Genomic DNA, 24,838 nt, shown 5'->3' on the forward strand with positions numbered 1-24,838 from the left:
TTTCTGTCCAGTCATCTCCCTCCTGAAGTAATGCTCTGACCTTCTTTTTGAACAATGACAAAGCCCCAGTGCGTGTAGGTGCACCTTCCCTTTCTAACAAGAATAGTGGTGGGTCAACCGTCCAGACATCCTGGTGCTGATTCTCATTATCTGATTCACCAATGGACGTTGGTAGCTAACACTAAGACTGGTTTAGCATTGAAATTTAGCACTACTGCAACTGAAAGACTACTATCTCTATTGCTGCTATCACTTTTATTGCTATCATTTTTACAGGTATGATAAGAGTAATTTTATTGTTGTTGTTTTTGTTTGCAGTATGTCGACACATCAATTTAAATAATGAAATGATAAGATGTAATCAAATAACAATAATAATATTTATGCATTTGTGCAGTGTAAATACAGTGTAGATGGTGTGATGTCACCACATACAAGACAGTGAGACACAAGTCTTATCCAACAGAGACACACTTATTGTTTATTTATAAAACCAAAAACGGTGCAGACCTGGCTCAGTGGCTTTTTCAAAATGCGGCGCGTAGGAATAGATACAAAAAAATCGCACAACAGTCGACCATCACTGACGTCTCTATACATTTAAAATCCGAATAACAACATTCTCTACGTTTCACCGTTAAACCTCTGAGCGAAAAACTGAAAAACCAGAACACGTGAAAGAAAATAAAAAGGAAAGAAAGAGACCATCATCGCACCACACGACCTGATAAAGGTAACGGGAGAGCGCCACCCCCTGGAGCGGGCGGGGGGTGCCGACTGTGCCTACACGAGAGCAGAGCGGACGCCGGTGAAAGCACACACGACGACTCAAAGAAGTTTGAAAAAGGCACCGCACAATACAAGTCACGAGGAGACGTCGCTGCAACGGCTGCAACGATGTAACTGACAGACTTTAAGGCGGATGTCATGTGCAAAGAAACACCTCGGATGTGTGTCACACCTGGACTCCCTCCAGCAGAGTGTGCTTTAATTCTATTTTTTGTTATAACCCTCTCTCCCCCAATAAATAAATAAATAAATAAATAAATACATAAAACGGTTCAAAGTGTGAAGGGTTTGACTGATGGTTGCGTTCTCACTGCACCGCTCGGCTCACAGGCATCTTCCAGGCTGCCCAGGTGTGGAGGGTGACAGTGGGCCTGCAGGCCTGGAGGCCTGGAGTGGATTTTAGTTCCTGTAGCTCTTGCGTCCCTCTCCCTCCTTGAGGAAGGTCCATATCAGGGTGTTCACAATGTCCGGCTGGTCCTGCTGCAGCCAGTGGCTCGCCCCGGAGATGATGTTGAGGCGGAAGTGGTTGCGGATGTAGAGGCGGCACGCCTCGGCCATCTCCTGCTCCAGGAAGGCGTCCTGCTCCCCCCACAGCAGCAGCACCGGAGATCGGACGTGGTTCTGGCTCAGAGGGAGGGAGCTGCGGGGACATAAAGCATTAGAACATTCAATGTTTTTCATGGCTGATTAAAAAGATCACACCAAAGGCGGCAGAGACTGGTATTGTGGGTTCAAAAAAACACAGAAAGGTTCAATCTCACGTTTCTGCCATGAAAGTGGTGCAAAACTTGCGAGATACCTCCTGTGGCCATCACATTTGGCCAGACCAGTCAGTTTTCTTACTGCTCACTTTCCTGTCAGTGTCAGTTTCCATTGCCCACAGTGGAAAACTTCCTTTCCACCAAGAACAGCACTCACTTTTCCCAATGATGTTCCTCTTTAAACATGAATTATTCTTCCTGTTGTGGGCTCTACAATGGCACCAAGACTAGAAGGTACTCCCTGTTGTCTTTGTCTTCTTCTTCTGGGGCTTTTAAGCAGTTTGTGATGGTTTCTTCCTGCTTTAGTCTCAACCAAAGTAATTTTCAATGGTCATGCGATCCTAGAGTCAATTGAAAGTGCTCTAGTTGGAGGTTAACAAGATGGATGAGTTTAAATTTTAGCCACTCAATAACAAACACCTCCACTTTTCCATCAGACAGAGATTTTTGAATCTCTAAGTTTTGAACAGTAAACAGCCTGCAGACGTGTTTTTGATCATGTCATGCTAATGCTCAAAAAACAAAAAGTGAAATTCTACGTTGTTTTACTGACTGAAACAATGGATGGATGGATGGAGGGTGGATGAACAGGCATTTATTCATCATCCCTCCTCTGTTGAGGTACCATATGCGTTCCAGGGAGGCTAATTGGACATGGGTCAGTGATATTTCTCTTTACATAACCAAATAAAGGCTATTCTGAGATGAACCGTTGCCTGAAAACGGGAGCAGATGGTGCAATGGACCATCCATGCGTGTTCGCCGCACGTGTCAAACATATAAACACGCAGCAAAACATCCTTTGAACTGATTGGCGGCCATCAGTTGGAAGTCTCGGGAAAAAAAGATGCCTTCGAAGTGTTTTTTGTTCGCAAACATTGGACAACAACGTGGCGTCGGCAGAGGTACAGGTAGTGGTCGGTAGGTGGCGCCGCCACAATAATGACATTGTGAATCTTAAAACCATGTTTAAATGTTTAACTACACAACACATTTAACTTCAAGATGGAAACCACGAGATTTCTTGTTGAAAATGTTGCTGATCCATATTGCAAAGACCTGATCTGATTGCATTTTTCATCTGATCTCACTTAGAGCTGTAACAAAGAGCAGAGGGGACTAATGCTGCAAGTCTCTCTTGAAAACCCACAGAAAGTGAAGAAGAAGAACGAGTAACTGCAAGCTGGTTATTATAACAGCTTTTAACAATGGATGCTGCAGTAAGACCAGAACCAGACAGCAGTTCCTCACTGAAACAAGAGCCCACCTGAAGACGTTCCTGTAGTAGTTGAGGGCTCCTGTCAGAGCTCCCGGCTGCGACATGGCGTACAGGTAGGCCTCCAGGTCCTCGGCTGCCAGCCACCGGCCTTTCCTCCCAATCCCGGTGCTGCGGCTGGTGAACAAGGCCTTCAGGGCCTGGAGCAGAGACGGCATGGGTCAGTAGTTTGTTTTAGAAAGTCTTGGATTGGTTTTATTTTGGACAGCCAATTTTCTTTTATTTTGCTAAAATTAGCTAAATAAAGGTGCAGCTTTATATGAATGTAAAAAAAATGTATGATATCAAATTCCTAAAAGTGACGAAGCTCGTAATTTTTCAAAATGTTTCGCAAGGTTTTCAGTTAAAAATTGTAGCCCTTTGTGATGTCACAGTGGGCACCACTACTTTCTTCAGGCTAATGTTTACAGCCTACAAGTGTTTCAATCCCCTTCCAAACATGTGAAAGGTCCAACACAGCTTCAGTTTAGCAGGAGACTGCAAACACAGGGCTAAATACGTTGCATTCTGGAGATCTAGAGTTTTTTTTAAAATAATACATTTAAATGTTTTTATTATTTTGAATTATAATTATTTTAAATATTATTAATTTATTGGCCTAAATGCTTATTTGTGCATTATTCTTTAAACTACATTAAATTATCATATTACAGAATTTAAAAGTTTTTTTTTAAAGGAAATTTTGGAGTAGATAAATAAACATTTATTTATTAATTTTTGGACTACAAGCCCGTCTGACAAAATCTGCAATCCGTCATTCACATCCTGACTGGTTTGTCCTTTTGTTTCCGACAATGAACCTCTTTTACAGTGAGCTATTTTTAGCCTGACACAGCACTGAGACACGCACGCAGACAATGAGACGATGAGAGCAGCAAACACACACACACGCACACGCACGCACAACCTTGACCTTGAGGCCGACACACAACACAGCACAACACGGCACGGCACCTTGAAGTCGTTGATGGAGAGCATGAGCTCGGGGAAGCGCGGCAGCTGGAAGAAGAAGAAGTGGCTGGACTTGAGCAGCTGGCTGGGGTGGCGCAGGGTGTAATCTGTCGGAGGAGAGGAGCGAGGGAGGAGGTGGAGGAAGAGAGGGGACGCCGGGTCACTTCAATCATAGTTAAAGTTTCTTCGTCAGGGCGACTCCCTGTGTGACTTTGCCTCTCTCTGTTGGTACCGGCTCAGCCAGATGTTCCTATTAGCGTCCCCTAATTAGCTTCTCGTCAGCTCTCGCCTTAAGGGCAGAGCGGAAGCTGCCAGATGGATGCGAACATTAAATTGCTGTAATAATGATTGCGATACAATTATAGGGATAATCCGAGAGTTTAACCAGAGAGAGATGGAAGGAAAAATGTGTTTTCTGTGTGTGAGCGACGTGTGAGGAGGTCACTCCGCTTTCAACTCTGGGCTCGAGCTCGTCTACATGACACTGGATTCCATGACCAGTAAGCTTCCTCTATGTCTAAAGAGGGGGAGGGAGTCGCTATGAAAAAACACAGAAGAAGACCAGCAAGAAGAAGCTGCCCATGAATGATGCTAAAGAGTTTAGCGTGGGTGCTGTTATTGCAGCAGTTTGATCACCACGTTTCATTTTTCTCTCTTTCTAAATGCTAAATGCTGCATGAGGGGAATCCAGAGGCTTCAGGAGCAGTTGTGCGAGGCAACGCACGTACCTGCGAAGACGGACGGGTGGGGACAGTTGAGGACGATGAGCTTTGTCACCATCTCCGGGTAGTGAATGGCGAAGAGCCACGCCACCGTCCCGCCCCAGTCGTGTCCCACCAGACAACACCGGTTGTATCCTTGAAGACAAATAAAAATAAAACCCAGAAAAAAACACACGAGATTTGTTATTGTCCTGAGTGTTTTTTGGGTTTTTTTTAGGTCTCATGTGGTTTTTATCACATATTTATGATTGTGTTCTTCTTTTTTTATTGTATTGGAGCTTCCGTGCATTAGTTTTTCACATGGATGTACCTAAACAGTGCATCTAAGTGACAATTAAAGTGAATCTGAATCTGAATCTGAATGTTGCCTCGACTCGGTAGAAATCAATATAGGTCTCAGGTGTCAGTGTTTGTCCCTCTGAGGATGTTCACAGGCATCCATCAGGTTTATTTCAGGAGACGAACGCCTGAACGCAGATGAAGGTCAGGAGGACGTCCGTCTAATTCCTGATTCCGATCACATTTCTGCTCCAGTTAACGGTGCACGGCTGCACCACTGGCACACTTGAAGGGATCATGCCGAGAGGCCTCATCTCAACGCCGACCCCTACCTTTGGTTTCTAAAGGGACAGTCACGTCGCTCATCTGGAGTACTTTGAACCTAAGCTGCAGCAGATCTATCTTGAAAAGCTCCACAGAAATAGAAAGCTGCTGATAGCTCGAGAGTTAGCGGATGCTGCACTCATGACTCGGTCTTGGAGACAATTTATTTGGTTTGGTTGGGGGTTCAGTTTAATTTAGCACCAATAGGAGGCCTTGCTCTGTTACCAACGTGCAAAATTCAATTTGTCTAATCATGTTATAAGTTCTTCTTTCTTCTTTCTCTCCTCCTCCTCCTTCTCCTCCAACAGTTCAATCCAACAGTTCTGCAGCGATAAACTACTGACTTAACCGGTTCCAGCACTCTTCAGAGCCTGAAAGTGCAGAAGAGGCGGTGATAATGATCACGATGGATGAATGGATGGATCCATCGGGTGCATCGGGTTGGTCGATTTTAAAAAAGACGTACAGCCGCTGAGGGATCCCGTGCACCAGCTGCCGGGGTGGTTAAAAAGTCGAGGGCTGTCGTCCGACGGTAACTACAGGCCGTTCGGTCTCTAACAGTCGGCGCTTAATGGGCCTCGGCTGCACAATCACACAGTGCCAGAGCCCATACAGTGTGATCAATACCAGCCTGCCGCTGCTGCTGGGACGAACGTAAAGAGAAGTGTTTGCACAGCAATATGCGTTATGCGGTACTTTGGTGCCGAAAGCCTGCGGAGGAGGCCATATTAACACATGGTGCGTCGAACGATTGTAGAAGTAATATATATATATATATACACTTAAATTAATGTATTCATGGGTAAATCCTCCTCTACAAATTCTTAAAGAGAAACTATCTCTATAGATCTCTATACTGTAGATCTCTCTCTCTCTATCTATCTATCTATCTCTCTCTCTATATATATAAATACATACATATACATTAAATCTATTTATATATGTATATATACGTAAAGAGAGAGAGAGTTTCTCTTTAAGAATTTGTACAGAAGGATTTACCCGTAAATACATTGCACTGCCATACTTCTAAGGAAGCCTGGTGTGGACAATCCACCTGCCTGTCAGCGCATTTTGTATTGAGGGTGAATGCTCATGTCCTCAACAAAACCAACGAAGAAGAACGTGGACAAGGTATTTGGGTTTGAGTACGCGGGCCACTGTAGTTAACTGGCAAGCTTGGGAGAGGGCGGGTGAGTGAAAGAGCACTGCAATCTAAGACGTAACCACTTGATGTGGCTGTTTCTTCTCAAAATCTCCAATTATTACACACCTTTAAACCTTCAAATATAGCCCGGAATTAAGCTACGCTTGGTGGAGTCATTCCAGGTAACAGAATCGAGGCGAGAAGCATCAGAAAAGGAGGAAATACTGAGACGTTCAGGTCTGGAAATGAGCCAAAACTGTCACTCGTGGCCAGACGACAGCACCCGATGAGCACAGACGGCCCTCGGGCAAAACTGCCGCTGGTGTTGGCACGCAATCAGAGGCCGCCGGATCAGTATCTGCGTCCCCGGGTTCAGCCAGAGTGAGTCACATGATGTCTGTGGTGCCACCCTGCAGAGCTGCCCTGCAAGCTTGACTGAAAACAAGTTCATTTTTCGACTCAAGTCACCGAAAGGAACGGTGCCCCTTCCCCTCCCCCGCTACCCCCGGACTCGCCGGCCTCACCTAAATACTCCACGATGTCTTTGACGTCGGTGACCAGGTGCTCGAAGCGGTAACTGTCGACGGAGAGCGGCAGGTCCGACTCCCCGTAGCCCCGCATGTCCACGGCCACCACGCGGAATTCACTCTTGAACTCACGCAGCTGGTACCGCCAGGAGTACCTGGGGGCAAGCGAGTGAGTGCGCACGCACGCACGCACGCACGCACGCACGCACGCACGCACGCACGCACGCACACACACACACACACACACACACACACACAGTGACATTTATTCCAGTTAATAGCCTAAAGGAACATTTCATCTTTTTATTATCATGTTTTGATGGAGAGAATTTTTCACCCTTTGATTTTGTGCCCGCAAACTTTACAAGAAATACACAAAAAATTCTTGAACTGTGTAATTTAAAGGTTGATTTTCAAAGACTTGGTACTTGGCACTTTGCAAACAAATGATTTTTATTCATTGTACATAGCGTCGTGTCGGCTAAGCTTAGCTCTAGCGGTTGGCTTTGTGATGTCACAAAGGGTAATAAAGATCCTGTGTGAAAGGTCCTACAAACTATTATTATAGCTAGTATTAGCAGGAAGCCAAAAACCCAGCTTTTTAACAGAAGGCTGTAAACAGAGGGCTAAATACAGTGTTTTCTGGACATCTACAGAGGGTTTTAATCTTGTGAGGCGGCTCGACTGGAGTCCAGGGTAAAACTAATCAAAAGATGACTGGAGTGTGAGAGCCAAAGGCTGGATCACACTGTATGTGGTCTGGCAGAAGCCCGAACAATTGTGAGGAAAATTAGCAGTGGTATCTTTGTAGCGCTACACAAAACATTAAAGGACCCTTCCAACCAGCTAAGTAGTTCACGCCGTGATGTTAGACTAAACTGATTTTGCAGCCCTTTAAAATTCCCTCTATTATTCATATCAAACAGACCTGAACCCTAGAAACTAGTTGTTTTTTTTTTTTTTCAAGCTCAGCTCTGTTTCCAGTCGAGAGGAGGGTTCACCTCCGTGTAACGCATTCTAATCCACCATCCCATCGTCTGGAGCAGGACGGCTCCACCGACTGGCACAGATGTGAGGCTTTATCTGTTTTCGGTGAGTCAGTATCAGTATAAGATCCCCTCTTAGATTCCCAGAATATAGATGAGGTTTAAAGCCGCATAAGTCTTCCGCACTCTCCCCCCTTTCTCGTTCCTGAAGGAGGAATTAGCAGCTTTACTTTTTCAAGAAAAAAAATTTTAGAAGAAGGGAGGACGGAGACTGAGGAGTGCGAGGACTTCACCCGGCAACGTCACTCTCAGCACTGCTCGTCATTAAAAAAAAAAGAAAAAAAAAAAAAGAAATGGCAAGTGAAGCAGAAAGAGCTCCTCCCTGGCGTTAATTAATCCCTGTCCTGTCAGCGGCTTAGATGTTATGTTAGAGATATGGACGGGCTTACAGCTCCTGACAACCACTTTGGCCCCAATCCAGGAGCCTTGCTCAACATCATTTTTCAGTTCACATCAGGAGGACGAGGTCAGGAGCGCTGTCAGGCACTTCCCTATCTCCCCTCCTTGCAATTCGTTGTGAGCTATGAACGAGTAAAGACTCCTTTGCTGCTCTTCCCCCCCCCCCCGGTTATAATCTACAGGTCAGAGGCAGCAAAGATTTACAGCAACGCTGCTGCTCTTTTTGTTCTTTTGTTATTGTTGCTGTCCTCAGGGAATCTTTTGCAACTCAGCAAGGCAGCGGCAGGACTGCAGAAATTTCCATTCAAAAAACGTGCACGTCCGTCTTTCACAGCACTGGGTTTGCTTCAAGTGGCAATAGAAGCAGAAAGCGATCGAGCCATTCAAGACTAAGAAGCGATTGGGAAGCAACTGCAAGCCTGAATGCTGCCTAAATTATAAAATTATACTCATTTATTTTTCATTCTCAACTCCAGTGGAGCGACTTCACGTAACCCCCCTGCAAAAAAAACAAAAAAACTCAACATTTCCAGACAGTGTATTCAGCCCTCTGTTTACAGCCTCCTGCTAGAAGCGATGCTTTGTTGGCCACTTCAAAGGTTTGGAAGGAGAATGAAACAGAGTGGTGTTCGAGGGACTTGACCATTCTCGTCTCATTTGGCACAAATGTGACGTGCAGCGAGTTTGCCTTAATTTTGTTTCTCTTATAACCAATCAGACTGAAGCTCTCTAGCAGACGCACTTGTGAGATAAATCCAAAGGATTGAGGTTCTGATCTGACACATTAAACGTCGAGCGGCCGAAGAAGCCCGATCACCCTGTGACCTACCAGAACTCCGGGAAGCCGTGCAGGAACAGCATGAGGGGCTTCCCTCTCTCTCCAGCGGCGACATAGTGGAAGCGAAGTCCGGACTCCTGGTTGGACAGACACACAGAGGAGAATGTGACGTCTGCAGCCAGCCAGATCACATAAAGGACTGTTTATTCGTGTCGGTTGTGACAGAGTGTTAAATGTCATCTGGTCGTCTGCAGTCTTGGTGGTGAAAACTAGAAATGCCAGACCAGAGGGGAAAAATATGTGATTGTCGAGATTTTCTTTTTTTTCTTATGGTGCACCCTGCTGGGGACAGAACAGCCGGTCGGCTGGAGCTGCCGCCGAGGTTTTGACCTCTCAAGGACAAATGAGCCAGCGAGCCTTTAATTGCATGTGAAGAGGCCACATCCCGCCCATTCCCACATCTTCACTGATCTCTCGTCTTCTTCTGGCTCCGGCAGAAAAGCCTCGCACAATTCATTCTAAATACACTAAGAAACAAAATAAGCGAAAAGCCCTCCACCATAAACTGTCTCAAAGGTCATATTTAACCCTCTGTTTTCAGCCTCCTGCTAAAATGCTGGATTTTCATCGTCATGCTCAAGGTGATGCTTCACTTTGTTAGATTTCCTCCACGTTTGGAACAAGAGAGCAGAAACAACACCTGTCTGACGGTGAGACGTGGGATGTGACATCACAAGGGGCTGACGACCAGAACTGTGTGTGTGTGTTTTAGCACGCGCGCTTTCGAGAAAGAGCAGCAAGCCATGAAAGAAGTAATGGATAGTGGCCGATTTCTCAGTTGGCTGACTGAATGTGGGTGCAAGAAAAAAAATGCAAATGTTGCACAAGCTCAAAGGCAAACAATGCAACACAAGATTGACGAGTTGTCGGGAAAAAACAAAAACGAAACAAGTGTCGTCCTTCACGCTGGTGGTCATTTATGATTCGGGAATTGCTCTCGACCACCCGGTCAGTAAAGAAATGCACCTGTGCAGCTCTCCCGTGACTGGCTGACTGGTTGCCGGCTGCAGGACTGAATGCGGAGCCAGCCAGTCAGCCAGTCAGCCAGCCAGTCAGCCAGCCAGTCAGCCAGCCGCAGGGCGGAGGAGCTGTCCGTTCAGCACCACCTGGGCGGAACGGACAACAACAACAAGAGAGGTGGGCAGAGGGCTGGCGATCAGCTGACTGCCCACCCGCTACAACACCACCACGGCCTGGTGGTCCCCCCCCCCCCACCCCCCCCTCTCTCTGTGTTCCCTCCATCCTCACGACACAAAAACGCCGAGGTGTTGCGCTCGCATTAACGCACCGACGCCCGCCCTACCTTGATCCGCACGTAGCAGTGGGTTCCCAAGGACGTGTCATTCAGGCAGGCGGGCGGAATGTCGCGGCTCGCCCAGCGGAAGGTGGCGGAGGGCCTGAGGACGACGCTCCACCAAAGTTTGAGCAGCGCCGCGGCGGCGCACACGCAGCAGCAGCCGTAGACGAGCGACCAGTAGCCCACAACTCTGAGGTGCCGAGCGAGTCCGCTGAGGAACGACAGCAAGTTGTGGAGCACTCTCGCCATCTTCGGCATCACATCGCCGCCGCGGGGAGAGGCACGGAGGAGGAGGAGGAGGAGGAGGAGGAGGAGGAAAATGTGTACAAAAAAAGAGAAGAGGAAGAGGAGGAGGAGGAAGAGGTGATTTTTTTTTTTTTTTTAGAAAAAAAAAATAATAATAAAATCAATGCCGGATCAAAGTTACCTATCGATCCTCCTTCCCTTCCCCTGTCAACGCACGGTGTTGACAGCGCTGCAGCTACTGTTCTGAGCAAAACGCACAATGATGAAATGCCACCGCGTCGGTACTACCGGCGCGCACGAACGCACTCACGACTGAAGGGAGGATCCCGACGTGCGTCTGAATGGGACTGTGGCGGGAGCATCACGTCACATCTCTCTCTCTCTCTCTCTCTCTCTCTCTCTCTCTCTCTCTCTCTCTGTCTATCTATCTATCTATCTATCTCTCTCTCTCTCTCTCTCTCCCTCCTCCTCTCCTTACGCGTGCGGGCGTGCTTGCGCCGTTGTTGTTGTTGTTGACGAGCAGCGGCCAAGTCTGAAATCACGCAGCGGACGCAAAAGCCACGCCCCCCTCTGTTTCAATAATAATAAATACATGTCTTTTCATCATCATCATCATCGTTCCTCCTCTTGCTCGGTGGTTTTGCGAGCAGCAGCAGTGACGCCGAGAGGTAGAAGAAGAAAAATAGGGAGGAGAAAAAAATAAATAAATAAATAAAAATCTCTGCAAAGCTCCGGAGCAGCACGCTGCTGTTATGGCAACAGTACCGCAAACGGAAAGAGGCGGCAGCAGCAGCAGCAGCAACAGCAGCAGCAGCAGCAGCGTGCACGTGCTTGGGATAAACCCATCGATGAAAAAAATACAAAAATGAATTACAGGAGCTCTTAAAATAAATAAAACCGACTGTCCTCGAATGGCCGGCCGCGCATTAATATGAGTGTTTTCAATCAGCCGTGATGCGGTCACAGGTGCGCCGTGACTCACGCACGGCTGAGCAAAAAAAAAGACAATAGTCGAGTGAGGGGGCCGGAACAAGGTAAGAGCCGTAATTACCCGGTTACCTTTCTACAGATTGGGCAGTGATTGCGTCGATGGGCGGATAAAGATTAAGGCCTCGGGGCCACTTTGGCTGCATTGCCTGCAGCAAACACATCAACAGTCACAGCAGTAGCAGCAGCAGCAGCAGCGAGTCCCACTGGGCCGGTGTGACCTTCCCCCACTCACATGATTTTCTCCTATGTTGATTTATAATAATCTTCAACTCCGTCCGCTCAGTGAACGCCCCAGAAATTAGAAATTTTATTTTTACATATTCAGTGTGTGCTAAAACAATACATTCTGGTTATTAGCCCCTTGTGATGCCACAGACTACTCCTGATTAGTCTTTCTCAACACCCACTCTGGTTAGTTATTCAGAAAGTGGCACATTAGCCCTTTGCTGATGCTAACTAGAAGTGATGCTTTTTTGGGACCGCCTGTGTTGAGAAGTGGGCCAACCCTGGTGTGAGTGGGTGCGGCCAACAGCTGGCTGCGGTCAAGGGTCACTAACCCTGGGGTTGCCATCAGTGCCCTTTTATTCAGAATTGCATGAGTGGAAACAAGTACTCGACACGAAAAATATACACTATACAACTGAATATTGCATAATACAGGACTTTGAGTGCAAACACCTTTCTCAAGTAAAATCAACATTAATATGTAGGCTCGTGTAGCTATGTAGAGGTTCTAGAACACATGCCAGAGCCTGTTATTATTCTCCAGTGATTTGTGCTGCACTGACATAAGTTAGATTGCTCAGTGAAAATAGTTTTATTATTTTTTTAAGAAAACAAAAACAAACACAAACATAGAAAACAGTAACTTACAGAGTATTTGATTAACTGCCCCAAAAGTATCTTTGGAAGAGCAGGAACAGTCAGAACAACAGAGTGCATCTGTTGGTTTTAAACAGTGAACTAAGGTTCTCCTCATCCACTCACACGGTGTCGCCGGCTGCTGTCCCCTTCAGTTTGAGCGACATTGCGACGATGCCTTTCGGCTGTATTTTAAGTGCACTGAAGGTGGAAGTTCATCTGCAGAGGCCTCGGGAAATGTAAAAAAACAAAACAAACAAAAACAAAACCCAAATAAGCACAAAACAAGACTGCACTTCGCGACACGAGGCGCAGCCCCATCTTGACTATGACAGTGTGCGGTGACAGTCAGAGTGTCGTCCGGCTTTGATATGTACACAAAACAAACACAAAAAGAACACAGGTTCAGGTTGGAGTGCTTAAAGTGATCCTTGATTCAGTGCTAACAGTGTAAACATCCCACATCTTGTCTTTTCTACATACAATTCAAGGGGCCGGACCCTTTGCACCTGTATCTTCTTCTACACGTGACTTTTTCTTTTTTTTTCTTTTCATTCTTTCATCTTTGAAGGCCACAAGGCTGATGATGATGGTGAGATGTTGTCGTTTGTACCAACAGCAACCGGTTCATCGGCGCTCCAAGTGTTGGTTTTCTCAGTCCAGGTTCATCTCAAACAAGGTCATGATTTCTTGCTGCATGGATATGTCGATGGCAGACATCTGGAAGGACAGAAAAACAAGGGTGGTGATGGTGGTGGTGGTGGTGGTGGTGGTGGTGGGGCGGGGTCAGGAGGTCGTTATTGGCACCCAGCAACCCTCAGGACAGGACAGGACGTGGACGTGGGACTCACGGCCAGCCTGCGGCGGCGCTCCTGCTCCTTCTGCCGGGCCAGCTCTCTCTCCCGGGTCACCAGAGAGCGGATGCTGGTGGGGTGAGACTTTATGGGCGACAGCGGCGCCTGCAGCCCCACTGTGGCTCTGGAGCAGTCCAGCACCGAGCCCGCACAAAAGTTGGCCTCCTGGACCGCGTGCGCTTTCAATTCTGCTCGCCAAGGTCCCGGTGAGCTGTAAGATTGAATAAATATAATATCTAAGTAAAGCAATATCTAATATATCATGCCGCAAACATACCGACGCAGCGCTTTTCCACTCTCCCTCCTTCCCCCCGAGCTTGCCAGTGAGCTACAGAGGCCTGCACTCCCAAAAACCTGCATCCCTTGTCCACCTTCTTCTTCTTCTTCGTTGGATTATTATTTGAGGGCAGGAGCGTTCACCCCAATTAAGAAACGTGCTGTCAGTGTCATGTGGACTGGATTGTCCGCAATGGCTTCCTTAAAAAATGGCAGCGCAAGATGGCAGCTAACTGGGCGCAAGACTCTTGCTCTTTGTATATTCTTATATATGTGAAAGCAATTTAAAGGAGAGGAAAACCAAATGACTTTTATTGTACTATGAGCATACGTTTTTATCAATGTATTTATGGGCAGTACGTTAATCTTTCATCAATATAAAAATCTAACACCAAGCCAAATGTTACACACTGGACATTAAACGCAGACAATGAGCCAGTTTCAGTTTGAACAGGAGGATTCTGGGACGTACCAGTTGCTCTGAGGGGCCTTCCACTCCCGGCTCCAGTCCACCTGGTGCAACCTCATCGCCTTCTGCCGCTGCTCCTTCTCCAGCGCCGCCTTGCGGAACTGCTCAAACACGTTCTTGGAGGTCTTGATCGCGGTTGGAGCTGCCGGCTGTTTCATCAGCTGCGCCCACGACTTGGCGTTGTTCAGGACAATGCCCTGCAAGGAGGAGGAGAAACAGGCGCTCGGGTTTATAATCCTGCAGGTCTGGAGTGGATGAAACTGCAACATGAAGCTGGGAACCCAAGGTTTCAGGTCACACTTGTTGACCTTGAGCCGTTTCTGGGCAAATGGCTCCACAAATGACGTTTTATCTATGGTACGTTTATGCCCTCTAGTGGGTGAAAGATGAACTGCATGGTGGCCGGACAATCGTTCAGTATACCAGGGTTGCAATCCAAACCAGACTTTTTTTTTTTCAAGGGTGTGTTTGGAAGAGAAAATCAACATTTTAATAATAACAATAGAAACCTTTTTGGGCATTTGTGGCGTTTCCTCCGCAGCAGATTTAGTGTCTGCGCTGCTGTTTGCCACTTTGGTCACCTGTGCTTCGGTGATGGCTTCAGGCTGTCGGACATCTGTAATAATCATGTGGGATAAGAACTGCTCAGCTCAAGCAGCGGTGAGAACATAAACATGATCACGTCACGTCATGTCGCACTGAGGCTCCTCTGGCCACTTACTGGGCTCCCCACTGGAACACAGTGGGCTTTTCTTCAGAGGGGACAGCATCGGGCACTGGTGGAGGAGGCGTGGACATAAGTCAGCATCATCATAAGCAATTATAATACAAATAACTTGCAATTATGTCAGAGGGATAATGGACTCAAAACTGAAGAAACTTAAGAGTAATCATGAAAATAAAGACTGGTGGGCTGAAACTCTATAGACCAAAAATTTGCAACTTTCCATTCTGTCAAGTCATCAGTAGTAGTTAGTGACTCTGTTGCATGGATGAAAATTAGGAACAATCTAATCCAAAAACGCAGACATTTCTGAATGTATTGTTTAAAAAACAAATAAAACATATACATCAGCTGTATGAAAAATATTTTTTGACATTTGAATTCTCAGCATATGGCAAAATTATAAAGACTTGGGAGAACATTGTCTGTGAACGTGTACAGGACAGCAAACACAAGGTGTGGATCCAATGTAAAACATAAAATTAAACAAAATCACAGAGATTCTGATATACATCAGTGGTGCAGCCCTGCCGATCTCGCAGACGTACCTCTAACTTACTGCCGGCCCACTCCAGCAAAGTTCGAGGAGAATTCATTGGAGACAAGATGGTGGACAAATCTGTAAGAGCAAAGAAGGAGGGCGCTTGACTGACATCAAAGACCACAACGACGACGACGACGAGTGGCAGATGTCGATTTCTACAAGTATGAGTCCCGTTTAGCGGGCAGGAAACGGAGAGGACTCGCTGGCGGCACCTGGAGGTGACGATGCAAGCCCGTTGCTCCTCTGCACCACCTCGTTGTGCGTCGGTGCGTTGGTGGTTTCCGCCACTGAGGGCTTTGAGGCGACCAGAGGAGGCGGGGACGTCTTCACCGCGGCTTCGGTCGCGTCCTTCCTCTCAACCGTCGGCCCCCCACTGTTGGCCTGAGTCATCTTGATGGGGACAGAAAGAACGTTTCTTTGGGTTTTCCTGCGGTGAATCTCCCAACGACAGTTGGAGTCAACACCGACTCTGATTTTACCTTCCGCTGGAGCTCCTGGTGCATCCTCAAGTTCTCGTTGCATTTCTGCTTCTTTGCTTTGGGCTCTGAAACACATACACACAAAGCTCAGGCGTGAGTTCTTCCATCGACTGAGGCGAGCAACAGGAGAAAACGCGAGCGTCGGTCTCAGTTTTGAGCGGTAGCGCAGCGTGCTAGCAGCAGAGCAGCTAACCTGACTCGGAGTCGCTGTCATCGGAGGAGCTGGAGCTGCTGGAGCCGCTGCTGGAGCCGGAGCTGCTGCTACTGCTGCTGCTGCCCGAGGGGGACGAGGAGGAGCTGCTGCTGGTGCTGCTGATGAGACTGAGGCACGAAGACCGACGGACAGGAGGCGCTGAGGGTTTGACTGCAAACCAAAACACAACACACACGCTGAAGTTGAAACATCCCGATCGTCCATCTAGAACTGAGCACTTTTTGGACCCTCCACATGTGTGACAATGGAGCTGGATCAGCTGTGCACGTCCTTCACCCACCGTCAGGACTTTGTTTTGGAGTCACTTCAATCTCCTTCAGCTGAGCCACAAGTCTCCCATCATCCAGTGGTCTCCCAGTCTGTGTTCCTCCTTCAGGTTTCACCGCCAGCTTTTCTGCAGAGCATTAGATGTGTTAATGTACAGGGAGACCTTTGAAAAGGAGCAGAGGTGATTGGATCTGCCGCAGGCTCGAGCCAAACTTACTTCCGTCGTTCTGGCCGTTTTTCTTCAGACTCGCGGCAACAAAGCTCTGCATGGCCCTCACCGTGGAGGGCTTCACCTTCTCAATGTCAACCTCCAGATCCTTCTGGGTGGGGTTGAGATCTGGCTCCTGGGTGTAGATGAGCTTCACGAGATGGCCCAGCTGCTCGCTCGTCAGCCTGTCAATGTCGGACTTCAGCTGTATCCTCTCCTGCAGCGCCACTGTTGGCGGCGGCACCTCTGAGGAGGCACTTTTTGCCGCCAGGGCCCTGTTGACCTCGTGCCTGTCGCCATTTCTAGACGTACACAAAGGCATCTGACGTTACCTATCGCGCACATGTTGAAACAGCCCATCCTGAAAAATGGGGTGAGTGAGACTGGGCTCACTTACACAGCAGAGCCTTTGCTGCGGGGTTTTCTGTGCAGAATCGATTTCTGCTGCAAGCACTTGTGCTGCAGTTTAGCCAGTTCCTTCTCTTTGCTCCTTTTCTCCCTTTTTAACTTGTCTTTTTTCTTTGTCTTCGCCACGGGTTCCTTGCTCAGTCTGCTCAGCTGATCGCTTATAGCTTTCAACTGAGAAGCCAGCGATAAACGAGTGTCAGTCTACAATGCAAACTGCAGTGTTAAAACATCTCAAAAAAATAGGAAAGCCGGCCACAGTTGCTCGCACATTTGTACCGACCCGCTCTTGCAGGCTAGCTAGCTGAGTGGCCACCTTCTCTGACGGGCTCTCTGCTTCCGACGAGCTGCCGCTGTCGGAGCTGCTCGACGTCGACAGACTTCTAACTCTGTCTACTTGGCCCTTCTCGGGACGCTGGTGAGGAGCAGAACACTCCTTCTCCACCGGGATCTTCTGATATCTTGACTCAAAGACCTCCTGTCAACGAGACAACAATTAACAATGGCTGAAAATCCTAAACCAAGGCTCAAACTCACCCACAGGGACAATTAAATTTGACATATCTTCATGCAACAAAAGTGCAAATACTTGGTACCAACAGAGGAAATGCAAATATGTACAATAAAAATAAATTCAACGCATACCTGTAGCCTTCTCGCCATGACCACGACCTCGTGTGACGGCGGATTGTATTTGTAACAGTTGGAGAACATCAACCTAACGTCGGCAGCAAACTCCTTTGGATGGTCGTAGCAGCCTTGCCCCATCTTTTTCTGATGAGACGATGCTTCATGTCAGCGCGGGAAGCTTTGGAAGCCATTTACTGCGTATTCTCATTACAGAGCCTCTTGGCAGTCATCTCACCCTGATGGTGCCCAGGTCCATGGGCTGCTTGATGATGTTGTGGTAGTCGTGCAGGCCCAGAGCCACAGCGTCGACGGGGGTGTAGAAGGGCCACGCGTACGGGTGGTGTCTCTTTGACAGCATCTCCTTCAAGATTTCGCTGCAGTGGCACAGGGAGTCGGCAGGTCGCGACCTCTTCTCTTCGGCCGGCAATTCTTTCTTGGGAGGCTTGATGGGCCTCCCGCCGCCTCTCCGGGAGATCACCCATAGACATGACTCTGCCTCGTCCTTTACAGAGGACAGCCGACTGTTGGTCACTACGGGGGTGGGTATGGGTACAGAATCCGCTTTCCTCTTTAAACCTTTTTTTGCCTAAACAACAACAACATATAAGGTTGTTCTTTCCAGCAAAACAAGCAGCAGTTTATGATTTTATATTCTGCGAGACCCAGACTGGACAAATTATTACTGGTGTATCAGTGTTTGGAGAGGACTTGAAGGGCGTCGCGAGTGGACGCACGTCAGACGGAGAGACTTTCACCGTCGGCTTGACAGCAGCCTGCGGGAGGATGATTTGGGGCCTTGTTGTACCTGGATGGCAGGAGAGTTTTTGAAAGTTTTACAGCTCTATTTCATTGTTATAGAGTCACACAAACAAATTAAACAAACGGGGCCCATCTTCATTAGGGCCGTTACTGTGGCAAATACCTGCTTTGGACTTTCCCTTTTTAGTTGATTTCAACAAGCACTTTGCTGAGATTTCCCTCTCTTGCTGTGGCATTTGTGACAGTTTCCGCAGGTAGATTTTCTCCAGTTTCTGTGCCATAATGACAATATCATCTCCAGGCTGTGAAGAGGAACGAAAGATGATAATAATAATCATAATAATAAAAAACAAAAAAAGACATGAGGCAAGCGTGCAACTGACCGATACAAGAGGCTGAATTATGAATTGTATGACTGTTGTGAGCAACTGTTCCCTTACCCGGTTGTAAAAATAGCAGTTGGAGAAGACAGTGTTGAAGTCTGTAATGCAATCAATTGCCTGCCAGTAATAGTTGTTCTGAAGGCGCTGGCTGATGGTGCCGAGATCCATGGGATTTTTAATGATTGTGTAATAATCCTGTGAAGAAAGGCGTCTAATTAAAGCCACAGAGTAATAGTGATGCATAATGATCATTCACCGAGGTTCACAGGACTTTGACAGCTCGCTGACACCACCGTTCAACTTACGGGGATCTGCAGTGTCACCGCGTCAACAGGCTTCTGAAAGGGCCATGAGAACTGATGCTTCCACAGCGCCTTCATCACCACCTTCTCCAAATACTGGAGCTGATTGGTCACCCGTCCAGGCCTCTCGGGATTGACAACCTTGGGCGGAGGCGGGTTTCCGCTCACAACTGGACAGACTTTGGAGTCAGACATTGCATGGGCCAAGGTCCATGAAGAGGGAGACTCTGAGAGGTACTCTGCTGCTGTGCTGTGTTCATCACCAATTTTCCTGAGAGAGAGAGAGCGAGAGAGAGAGAGACTGTATGTACAACTGAGCTAATATCACAAACTAACAAAATAGGAACAGGGCCATGGTCTTGAGGGAAGCCTCTCGCCATTTACAATGAGGGCAGGCGACCTTGCGAGATGAAAGGAGGCACCTTGTCTGAAACAACCTTACAAGCTATTGTGCTTGATGCATCAACATGTCACGTGTGCTCACGATGGATTAATTGCTGTAGGGAGCTTGAGTGAAGACATTTCTAACTTAAATATTTTTTGGAAAGTTACTACAACAATATGTGAGTACGCCAAAGAAATAATATTACGTGTTTTTCTTACTTTGGGGACATTGAATTGTGCAGTCCGGGCGTGGCTAGCTTGCTAACTCACAAATGTAAAATTTTTGAAGGGTGGATTGAAATGTGTTCTGGTTTGTCTGCTTTGCTGTACAATGACATAAAAGTATGCCAATACTGTCACGCAAGCAAAATAAGTATTTAGAAATCGGGCTTTTCACAAACGGTTAACTTTTATTCGCCGCTGTGTGTGTGTGTGTGTGTGTGTGTGTGTGTGTGTGTGTGTGTGTGTGGCAGACAGCTAGCTACCAAAGTCATCGACACTGCTGCTACAGCAAAAGGGATTTCAAAATAGTTTCTCCTATTTCAGAGTTTTGTTAACCGAGCAAAAGAAGCTGGGTTCCGTTAGTCGGGTTGCGTGAGACTTCACCACTGCAGGTGTGCATCTGAAATGATTTCTTTTTTTTTCTTTTTTTTTAGCATTAGCCGTCCACTTTTGATTCGAAAAGAATTGTAGGGCACATCACAGTTAACGTAGCCATTTGAAGAACTGCAAGGCACACGTCCGCATTTCAAACACACTCAGTGTTCGTGGAACAGCATTATGTTGCAAACGGTGTTACCAGTGTATTGTGCCGAGGTCTGCAGGGCTTCCAGGGACGTTAATGACCTCGCGGGGGCGCGTCCAACCAAAGCGGAAACTAGCAAACGGTTGAAACCGTCTCTCGCGCAGTGTTTAAATGCCGTAATACAGGTCAAATTTGACGTATTTTTTTTACCTCTTGTGTTTGATATCACCACACACATTGGATGATGTACTTACTATGCAGCATATTGCCGCTGGTTCCTTTTTCGTTTCACGCCATCTTTTTTTTGGTTGTCTTTCGGCGTCTCTACTGGAGTTGCCAATTAAAACCAGGAAGTAACACAATTTCTTTATGCAGCAGCTCTTTCAAGAGACCTAAAACCTGAGAATATATTGCCCATTCCTGGTCTAATCTGTTACGCCGCGGTGCGGTATGTTTGACAACCAATTTACTCTAGAAAAGCAAGCCTGCTTAACACACGGCTGCCAAAGTGGTAAACTAGCTTAGACACGACAACGGACTACGCAACTGGACTTAACGCCATTCCGTGATTCATTTTTAAAAGGGTAAGTAGAAGCAATAGCCCAAACAAGCTACGTGTCGAACCTAGTTCGACCTCAAACTGGGGAACAATGTTGGGTGTTTCAATTGACATTCACCTGGATATACCAGCAGCAGTAGGCTACCCCCTCACGGGCGATAAACGAATTACCGCTCAAACCTGGCCTTGGCTTTCTGCACTCCTACCCAATGTTACATATTCGCGACCGTCAGTAAATGAATGAATGAGTGAATGAATTAGCACTTAAAGCAACGTTAAGAGTATTTTCTGTCTCATAAACATGTTGACATTTGAGCCGTTACCTGACTAGTTGCGGTGCCAATCGATGACACTTTTGTTGACACTATCGGCGCTGATGGCTTTGATGTATTCTCAAGAATCACGTTTTTCAATGGTTTGTGAAAAAAAAAAAAAACCCTGAAGTATAACCGTGGCTTTGGAACGTTATTATCTCCGAAAAATGACCCACTTTTGACAGAGGCACGGTATTAAATCATCAAATATTCCAGGCTCATACCTTTGGTTGTCCATCAGTGAAACGTCAAACACGGCACACAGGGGCAAAAAAAGCGGCGCCGGCCCCAGTCGGAATGTGTCTCCTTGCGCAGAAAGCAGTATCGCGCGACTCCACGCTAAAGTGTTTGTCTTTGACTTTGATATATGTAAATGAACGAATGTTCGAGATTAAAGTCAGTTTCGAAGTTAACGCTCGAGGTCTGACGTTCTTTAATCTCAGAATTCTCAGGCTCAGATATCGCGAGGTTCTCCTGCCTGAGAATATTGACGGCACTAAATTTCATCATTAATAATCGCGCACATCCCTGAACATTGCGTTTGCATGATACCATTGAGCCTACCAACACCTTCAAATGTGTCTGCTGTGTTGCATTTGATCAATCATGTTTAGAAAAATGTGGAGGAAAACAAGTGAACTAAATCATCAAATTTAACAAATTAATAGAAAATTGATAGAAGATTATGTTTCAGTGTTTCAGAAGAGCGCGCGTACCCCCCGCAAAACTCCCACTGAAGCTGTAAAAAAAAGAAAAAAACGTTTGCACATTTGGTCCACAAGATGGAGACACAGGCAAGAATATCGCCTTTGAATCGCTGCCCAGCAGAGCGGCCTTTTCCAGGAATGTTGTGCTCTGTGTTTTTCTGTGGATTATATAATGCGTAGTTGGCTCTGCAGGGCTTCACACACATCTTTCCAGTTTTGGATAGAAATGCTCCGCTTGATTTTGCCGCAGCTCAAAGAATTTTTTAAACAGTTTGACCCATCCCTTCCGTGCGGTCCGCACCTCATCAACGTCATGGTTGTGTGCTGTTTTTTTTTTGTTGTTTTTTTTTTACTCCTGGTGTTGCTTTTTGTACAAACAAACCGTTTAGCGCAGGCGGCTTTTTTGTGACACTATCATAAAGCAGATTAGTGAGAGGAATTTCAAAAAAGTGAAAGCAGTGAGCGGCACGAGTCACACTGTCAGATGGCCTGGCTGAGTTATGGGAGCTGATCCCCTGACAATGACAGGAAGCTTGTTCAGGAGGGAGGGAGGAGGCCTCGTAGGAAAGGATCTGCCCACCGATGTTTCGAGTGAGACGTGACAATGGGCGCTTGTTTTTCTTTTTCTTTTCTCTTGGAAGGGACGCAGTGAAAACAAAGTGTGTGAGCAAGTAACACCAGCACCACTAACCAGTACGAGGTTGTGTCTTCCTTAAGTGTGGGTGATTGTATCTTGCTCGTTGTGTTATATTGTTTGAATTTTTGTTGAGTTTGTGATATTTCATCATTTATGTTTTTTGTTGGGCTACCGTAAATAACATAACATTCTCTCACTCAATAGTTTTTGGCAGTAATGTGACGGCTTGGTTGCGACGGTTCAGATTGTCCATTACACGAGGCATGCGCCCATCTCCAAAATATATTCATCCTTGAAAATATTTAAAGGGAACAGGACGGATTGCCCCGTTTTATTAAGACCAGCCCTCCAATCCCCATGACTGTTTGAATTAGCCCTCAAAATTAAATATTTTCAGGAAATTTCAGAAAAGACAGGAACAAGATGCTTGATAGACACAGCAGTGTGTTATTAATTGGACCTTTTGCGTCCACATTAATATGCCCCATGTGTTTGCCCTTTTCAAATAACCAGAGATATTTGGAGAGCTCCATTTACATGTGGTTTGGCTTTCTTGCGAATTAAAACTAAAATCCACATTGGAATAGAACGCAGATGTGTTTCTGGTTTAGCTTTTGGGCACAAAACCTCGGTTTACAACAACCGCTCGGTGTTCAGCAATGAAAGTCATCTTATTCTTTCCTGCTACTGATAGGCATTTTAAATCAAATTCATCCAATTGACTGGTCCATTTTTACAGCAGCAAGGGCCAGCTGGAAAGAAGCTTGAGCACCGTGTTTCCTCAGTGTGTCCGTGTCACAACACCACATAACTCATGACAGCAAGCGTCCAAAAGTCTAAAAATGTAATATCTTCACTCACATAGGTAATCATAGTGAAGCCAATGGTGATTCTTGGAATGAGGAGTGGTTATGACATTTCCTTGATTTTTTTTTTTTTTTTGATTTTTTTTTCCAAAATAAGACTGCAAGATAAGCTTGGGGTTGGGCCAGTGTCATATAAATGCACTTGTACTTAACAAAATGTATGCTTTTTTTAATCTTTAGACCTACCGAACCATGTTTGCCATTCTCAGGTGGAGAAGTTGGGTGGAGCAGGGGCGTTGATCAAGATGTCATGTCTTTCTGTTTCTGCATTGCTTCTTGGTGGTTGAGTCTTGACCGATGAACTTTGACCCCTGAGATTTCATTCCTGGCATTGGATCAGCTCATCCTTGCCTCTTTTCAGCTGTGACTGTTGGCGGCCCTCGGTCTCAGAAAAAGACCAAGACAAGGAAAGGAAAGCATTGACTGCAATCTTGTTAAGTGTCAGCAGCAGTTGTATAGAAACCGCATGGTGTCCACACATTAATTGAAGAGCTAAAAATGAGCAGTGAAGTTGGGAATGTAAAGTAAATCTAACGAGTTTGGGAAAGTGCGCGCGTCCGAGTCTCCGCGGCTGCTCTGATCCAACGAGACTTTTATCCCGACTGCGGGGGAAGTTAATGTATCATAACTGCTGCGTCGTCGTCTGATGAATTTGCTCGAACATTAGGACGGATTCCTATCAAGCGCCTAACAATGTGCGCTCGCCGCGGGAGGCCCCGTCTGATAACGCAGAGTTTAATTGCCTGTAATGCAGCTCCCGTGGAAAACCCGCTGCCGCTCGTTCGCTGTTCCCCGCGGTGCGCACGCCGGCGTTTAGACTCGAGCGCGGCGCGACGCGTCTGACGGGGCGTCGTCGGACGTGACAGCTCGCGCAATCAACCGGGTCAGTGCAGACTCGCAGACTGGCGGAACATTAATGGGAAGTGACGACGCCTCAGATTGCGCGCGTCTTTGATGCACTGTTACCGCTCGCTATTCCCCTTCCTCTCAGCCGCGGTGTAAATAAACAAAGTGGAGCGCTTTAACGGAGGCATGCATATGTATGAGATGTAAAATTATTTGATCCCTTTGAGCGTCTTCTTGTCAGCTCTCAAAAAGCAGCTCACGATTTCTCTCCACCCCCCCCTCCCCCCACCCCCCATCCTTTCTTTTTTGGCGTGGCACGCTCATCTGTGTGTTTTCCACAACAAAAGTTTCCTTCTTCCTCCTTGTCGCAGGTGCCGTCTCATTAGTGGCAAATCACTGAGCCGACATTTATGTTGTACCGAGTCAACACGGCGTCTCTCTCTTCCACCTCCACCCCCCCCCCCCCGTCTGCCTTCTGATATCACAGCCAGGCAGCGTGCTGCCGTTTGTTCCACGGAGAGTTCACAGACAGAAATCACTCTGCGTACAGTTTAGTGCTTGTGATTGGAGGTCGTGGGGCGGCCAATTGAAGGTGTGTGACAAAGATGTGTTGTGAAAGTTGGAGAGAAAAAAAAAAATTATCATGCAAATGGGAAGAAACCGACCAAAATCTAAAGCACAGGGGGAAAGGAGACGGAGTATTAACCATATCAACGCATTTACTAATCAAAGGCATCATTAAATGAACAAACAGTGGATAATAATAGATGAAGGAGGCAGGCCAATGAGTGCTCCCGTTCAGTCTTTCCTCAT

The 24,838-nt window shown here is 46.8% G+C and overlaps 2 protein-coding genes across 2 annotated transcripts; both read right to left on the reverse strand.

Moving 5' to 3' along the window:
- Nucleotides 1–140: 140 nt before the first annotated feature.
- ephx4 (epoxide hydrolase 4) lies at nucleotides 141–10,727 on the reverse strand. Its single transcript, XM_076045712.1, has 7 exons — nucleotides 10,363–10,727; nucleotides 9,051–9,136; nucleotides 6,774–6,931; nucleotides 4,506–4,634; nucleotides 3,781–3,884; nucleotides 2,818–2,966; nucleotides 141–1,429 (listed from the first exon to the last, which is right to left on the reverse strand). Exons 1-7 carry the CDS (start codon nucleotides 10,612–10,614, stop codon nucleotides 1,189–1,191), a joined length of 1,119 nt encoding a protein of 372 aa, XP_075901827.1. The 5' UTR covers nucleotides 10,615–10,727; the 3' UTR covers nucleotides 141–1,188.
- A 1,667-nt stretch (nucleotides 10,728–12,394) lies between these two features.
- Nucleotides 12,395–21,228, reverse strand: LOC142900999 (bromodomain-containing protein 3-like). Its single transcript, XM_076045647.1, has 20 exons — nucleotides 21,194–21,228; nucleotides 18,971–19,238; nucleotides 18,723–18,860; nucleotides 18,446–18,584; nucleotides 18,207–18,328; nucleotides 17,759–18,109; nucleotides 17,539–17,667; nucleotides 17,177–17,371; nucleotides 16,886–17,067; nucleotides 16,498–16,790; nucleotides 16,294–16,407; nucleotides 15,993–16,163; nucleotides 15,800–15,864; nucleotides 15,533–15,710; nucleotides 15,325–15,395; nucleotides 14,774–14,828; nucleotides 14,562–14,668; nucleotides 14,056–14,249; nucleotides 13,305–13,518; nucleotides 12,395–13,173 (listed from the first exon to the last, which is right to left on the reverse strand). The coding sequence occupies exons 1-20, from the start codon at nucleotides 21,205–21,207 to the stop codon at nucleotides 13,108–13,110; spliced, it is 3,066 nt and encodes a 1,021-aa protein (XP_075901762.1). The 5' UTR covers nucleotides 21,208–21,228; the 3' UTR covers nucleotides 12,395–13,107.
- Between the last annotated feature and the right edge of the window lie 3,610 nt (nucleotides 21,229–24,838).

The sequence above is a fragment of the Nelusetta ayraudi genome, unplaced genomic scaffold, assembly GCF_046127955.1.
Source record: "Nelusetta ayraudi isolate G7.1 ecotype Tasmania unplaced genomic scaffold, CSIRO-AGI_Nayr_v1 ptg000084l, whole genome shotgun sequence".
Lineage (NCBI taxonomy): Eukaryota > Metazoa > Chordata > Actinopteri > Tetraodontiformes > Monacanthidae > Nelusetta > Nelusetta ayraudi.